Here is a 4,623-nt window from a genome sequence, read left to right as displayed (position 1 = left end):
TCAAAGTTTAGTAACTAATTATTACAATTTCTGTCGATTTGTATAAGATTTCTTAAAATTTGTATTGCCATTGGTATTTTAATAAAATTGAGACCTCGATATTTTGAACATTGTGTGTAACCAAAAAACGTAGCGAGAAAATTTTGTGCCTCACTGATAAGTCTTGAAAATAGCTATATTTTCTATGTTAATTCCATCAATTCTATGTTATTTGTTTGATTAAAATGTCCATTTTGTAGGTAAAATCCAATCCCGACACTTTTGGAGTCATTACGAGAAGTTTGGAGCTAAATGGAGTCAAATTAGCCAAAAAAATCAACTAAGAAGAAGAAGCAATGCCACATTACCATTCCATCCTCAAATGAACCAAATCTGCATGCCTCAAGCAACACTCGGAGCGTCGCAATGCTCCCAACAAAACTAAGTCCAAAGCTTGCCTAACACTGGAAGACAGTAGGTACAAAAACAGGGCAGCATCGCAATGCTATACCCAATGTTGCAACGCTCTGGAAGTTGATGAAAAAAAATAAAATATGTGCACGCCTTTGCGCAACCGAACGTTGGAGCCAGTGTCGAGTTAGGGTCGCAACACCTGTGACCCACATCAGATATATGCTTCGATTTTCCAGATTTCACAAGAGAGAGATTTTCATTCTTTGATAAAGAGGGAAATTTTAGTTCAAAAATTAAAGAGAAAACCACGAAATTACTTTTGTCTTGAGAGATTTCTTGTAAATTCACAAGTTTTTTTGTGAATTTCTTCATGTATTTCATCAATTCTTCAATGGATTCCTTCAAGACTTCTCCAATTTATGACTATGTAAATAAATTTCTTGGGAAATCTTTAGTCGAAGTTTAGTTTCTTAAGATTTTTTGTGTATTTTCTTGAATTTTCTGCATTCTTGAATGTTCTTGTGTTGAATTTGAATAGAAATTAATGGAAAATAATTGACGCCTTGATTCTATTAATTTTTTGTATGCAAATCTTGCTTGACACTGATGCATATCTTGCTTGACACTGATGCATAATAGTAAGATAGGTTGCAAAAATTAAGACTTCTTGTTTTAATTAAGACTTTCTTTCCGAAATTAATTCCTGAACTTCTTAGTTTAGAGCATTCAAATAATCGTTCTTGAAATTTACTCTAATGGGTTTCTTGAAAGTCATAATCATGAGAACCCTTGTTTCTAAGGCAATCTAAGAAAAGAACATAAATTTGTTGAATTGAAGTGTTTTTTACTTAGATTAGGGCTAATTGATAGGGTACATGTTAATTAGCTAATTGGATCTTTAGGGTTTTTACCCTATTGGATTATGGAATGTTGAATTTTCATGTAATTGTTCAAGATCAATAGAATTAACCTAGTTAATAAAGATTTCCCTAAAATCTCTCTATCAATTTTTTACTTAAAAAAAAAAAAAAAAAAGGGAGAAGTTTTTGTTACAATTGCTTTTACTTTGATTGTACTTAGTTTTCTTTAAAATAAACAAACCTCCCATTTGTTACATTTCGAAATTCAATAATCAAAATCTTGCTAATTAATAGAGGTTCCTTGTGGATCGACCTCTTACTTCCGCTATAACTACGTGTTAGTTTTAGTTGTTATTTGAGCATTATAAATTTCATTTGTATTAGGTTAAATTGAATCAAGGACATCAATTTTATCTCGAACAAATTGGTGTCGTTGCCAGGATCCATGCAATTGGCTTATTAGAATTTTGAATTCCTTTAAAAAAAATAAAAAATAAAATAAAATTGTTACAATTTCTTTTACTTTGATTGTACTTATTTTTCTTTAAAACAAACAAACCCCGCATTTATTACATTTTGGAATTCAATAATCAAAATCTTGCCAATTAATAGAGGTTCCTTGTGGATCGACCTCTTCCTTCTACTATAACTACGTGTTAGTTTTAGTTGTTGTTTGAGCATTATAAATTTCATTTGTCTTGAGTTAAATTGAATTAACGACATCGATTTTATCCCGAACAAATTGGCGCCGTTGCCAAGATCCGTGCAATTGGCTTACTAGAATTTTGAATTCCGTTAAAAAATAATAAAAATAATAAATAAATAAAAATTTTGTTACAATTGCTTTTACTTTGATTATACTTAGTTTTCTTTAAAACAAACAAACCCCCCATTTGTTATATTTTGGGATTCAATAATCAAAATCTTGCCAATTAATAGAGGTTCCTTCTGGATTGGCCTCTTACTTCTGCTATAACTAGTGTTAGTTTTAATTGTTATTTTAGCATTATAAATTTCATTTGTCTTGAGATAAATTGAATTAACAACACTGATTTTATCCCAAACACTCACATAAATAAAAGGGATAGAACTATAAGTATGATAAAGATATTAAAGATGTTAAATTGTAAATTGAGTCACTAAACTTTTAAGTTTATACCTAATATAAGTATGTAAATTTGTAATTTTGTGTCTAATAAGTCTTTTATGTATTCCAAAGTTTTAAAGATTAATAATTACTTTGATATAAAATAGTATTTTTTTTTTTTTTTTTAATGTCTAACAACTAACTTCCAATTTTTGTGTTTGATGGATCCATGAATTTTTAAAAGTGTAAAATGTAAAACGTGTGTCCATAATTTATTAGACATAAAATTAAACCAAGAACTTATTGGAAACACATATTTAAAAGGTTAAGAATTTATTAGACATTTTTTAAGTTAAAAAATTTATAGGATGAAAAATTGAAAGTTCAGAGGACATTTTTTAACTTCAAGAACTAAATCGACACAAACCTTAAATCTCTTATTTTTTAACCTATAAAAAATAAAAATATACTGACGGAAAAATACAACATTTGATGCAAAAGATTATTGCTCACAATGTTAGGGTATATTTGACAAGTAACTAACATATAAACATACTTGATACATAAAACAACAATTACCATTTCTATATGCAGTACAGATACGGATATAGATACGAGATATGGATACAATAGGATATAGCAATATGTCAATTTCTAAAAGATTAGGATACAGATTAGGGATGATGTCTATTTTAGCCTTAATGCTTTAATTTATAATGTATCACATTAGGGATGATGTCTATTTTAGCCCTAATGTGATGACCATCTCTATTGCAATGTTTATTTTTCTCACGCAATACTCATGGGAAAAACACAGCAAAATATAAGAAAAATATTAAGAAATGAATATGGTCATCACGTGGCCATCTATATTGTGATCTTCATTTTTCTCACGATAGAGATGGTCACTATGCAACTCTCACTTCTCAATATTTTCTTCTCACATTTTGTTGTATATTCATGGAGATTACCATCGCATTAGGGATACAATAGACATCATTCCTTATACGTTGCATTATTTAAATTATATATATATATATATAAACTCCAGTGATTTACATGGTTACTACTTACCACAAAAGGGATTAACCGCAATTTCCCATTTTCTCTTTCACTCAACCTGTAGGCTGCAAACTTCCATTTTAGAGGTAAACGCATTTCTACAAACTGTAACCATTCGCTCGAATTCGAAGCTCTCCTCTTCCACTTCCCGCACCGCCATTAATGGCTTCTAATCGCTTCTCCCAATTTTGCTGCAGTAGAAGACGATCCATCTCCGATTCCCTATCTGATCTGAAACTCCGCCGAAAAACAGAACAAGAAATCAAAACCAACAAGAGAAAGCTGTTACAATACAATACCTCGAGAATGAATCCAGATCTGATTTTAATTTCTACCTTCGACGACGAGACTTTTCACAAGGTAATTTCTCGATCTCTTGTTCAATACGAGGCTTTTCGTCATCATATCCTTCGCAAATAATCTCTCCATCCTCATCTCTGTAGCAAATCACACCATTAGAACGATCCTCGAAAACCTGCCAAAATCAACTACACTGTAAGGCACGATGATCTGATCAAACAAATCTATACACACACGCACAATCACAAACTTACCAGGTTGTTCTTCACAGAAGATGTAATTTGGAGTGTGAGAGTTCTGTTGACTGAAACTTTTGCAGGTTTGAACAGCATAAAAGTCTTGCTTAGAGGTTTAGTTTGAAGAGATGTAATAGATTTTCGGGGAAGAAGAGGAGATCTGCAATTTGTGGCTGCCATTCGCTTCGAGCTTTAAAAATATGTTTTACGTAAAATCAAACCTTCTTTCAATAGATTTTAAAGAAGAAAGCATTGAAATGTTGCAGATTATAAAATTTTATAGGTCCCAATCAATTTGCTTATCTTCAGCCCTTTCATTAATTTATTGTCAACTTGGCCATTGAATCTTTTCTATACTCATGCGGGTAACTCAATTTTATTGGACATTCAATCAAATCCATAACCTAACATTGTCTGAAACAAAAAAATGATATATTATCTACTTTTTTACTCAAATTTTTCATTTGGCTTTTACCTTTTATGTGAGTATAATTTAACTGGCATAAATTTAGACCATCAAATTTGAACATCGCATCTCCCAATCTTTTATTTATTTATCTATTTTGAAGCAATCCCATTTCACAGTAAAAAATAATAATGATAAAGACGATAGATTTTGAAATTCATTGTCCAGATGTTGCTTCAAATTATAAACTTCATCAAATTATTGGGGGATGGCCAACTA

At 30.7% G+C, this 4,623-nt stretch overlaps 1 protein-coding gene and 1 long non-coding RNA gene across 2 annotated transcripts; one reads left to right on the top strand and one right to left on the bottom strand.

Annotated features, from left to right (window-relative positions):
* Window positions 1-2,900: 2,900 nt before the first annotated feature.
* LOC120087657 (uncharacterized) lies at window positions 2,901-4,235 on the bottom strand. The gene is made up of 3 exons (XM_039044504.2): window positions 3,957-4,235; window positions 3,738-3,877; window positions 2,901-3,633 (listed from the first exon to the last, which is right to left on the bottom strand). The coding sequence occupies exons 1-3, from the start codon at window positions 4,116-4,118 to the stop codon at window positions 3,501-3,503; spliced, it is 435 nt and encodes a 144-aa protein (XP_038900432.1). The 5' UTR covers window positions 4,119-4,235; the 3' UTR covers window positions 2,901-3,500.
* LOC120087665 (uncharacterized) lies at window positions 3,628-4,292 on the top strand. Its single transcript, XR_016532306.1, has 2 exons — window positions 3,628-3,762; window positions 4,022-4,292. It is a non-coding gene; the product is annotated as an uncharacterized LOC120087665 (long non-coding RNA).
* The last annotated feature ends 331 nt before the right edge of the window (window positions 4,293-4,623 follow it).

The sequence above is a fragment of the Benincasa hispida genome, chromosome 1 (genome assembly GCF_027475165.1).
Source record: "Benincasa hispida cultivar pf3 chromosome 1, pf3_genome.v1.1, whole genome shotgun sequence".
Lineage (NCBI taxonomy): Eukaryota > Viridiplantae > Streptophyta > Magnoliopsida > Cucurbitales > Cucurbitaceae > Benincasa > Benincasa hispida.
This window is presented reverse-complemented; position numbering and strand designations above follow the sequence as displayed.

Bases quoted from the DNA above. Each gene is read 5' to 3' on its own strand.
- LOC120087657 (XM_039044504.2), bottom strand. From the start codon at position 4,118: ATGGCAGCCACAAATTGCAGATCTCCTCTTCTTCCCCGAAAATCTATT. The intron at 3,878-3,956 runs GTAAGTTTGTGA...TGATTTTGGCAG, and splicing joins CTTCTGTGAAGAACAACCTG to GTTTTCGAGGATCGTTCTAA. The intron at 3,634-3,737 runs GTAGAAATTAAA...GCGGAGTTTCAG, and splicing joins GAAAAGTCTCGTCGTCGAAG to ATCAGATAGGGAATCGGAGA.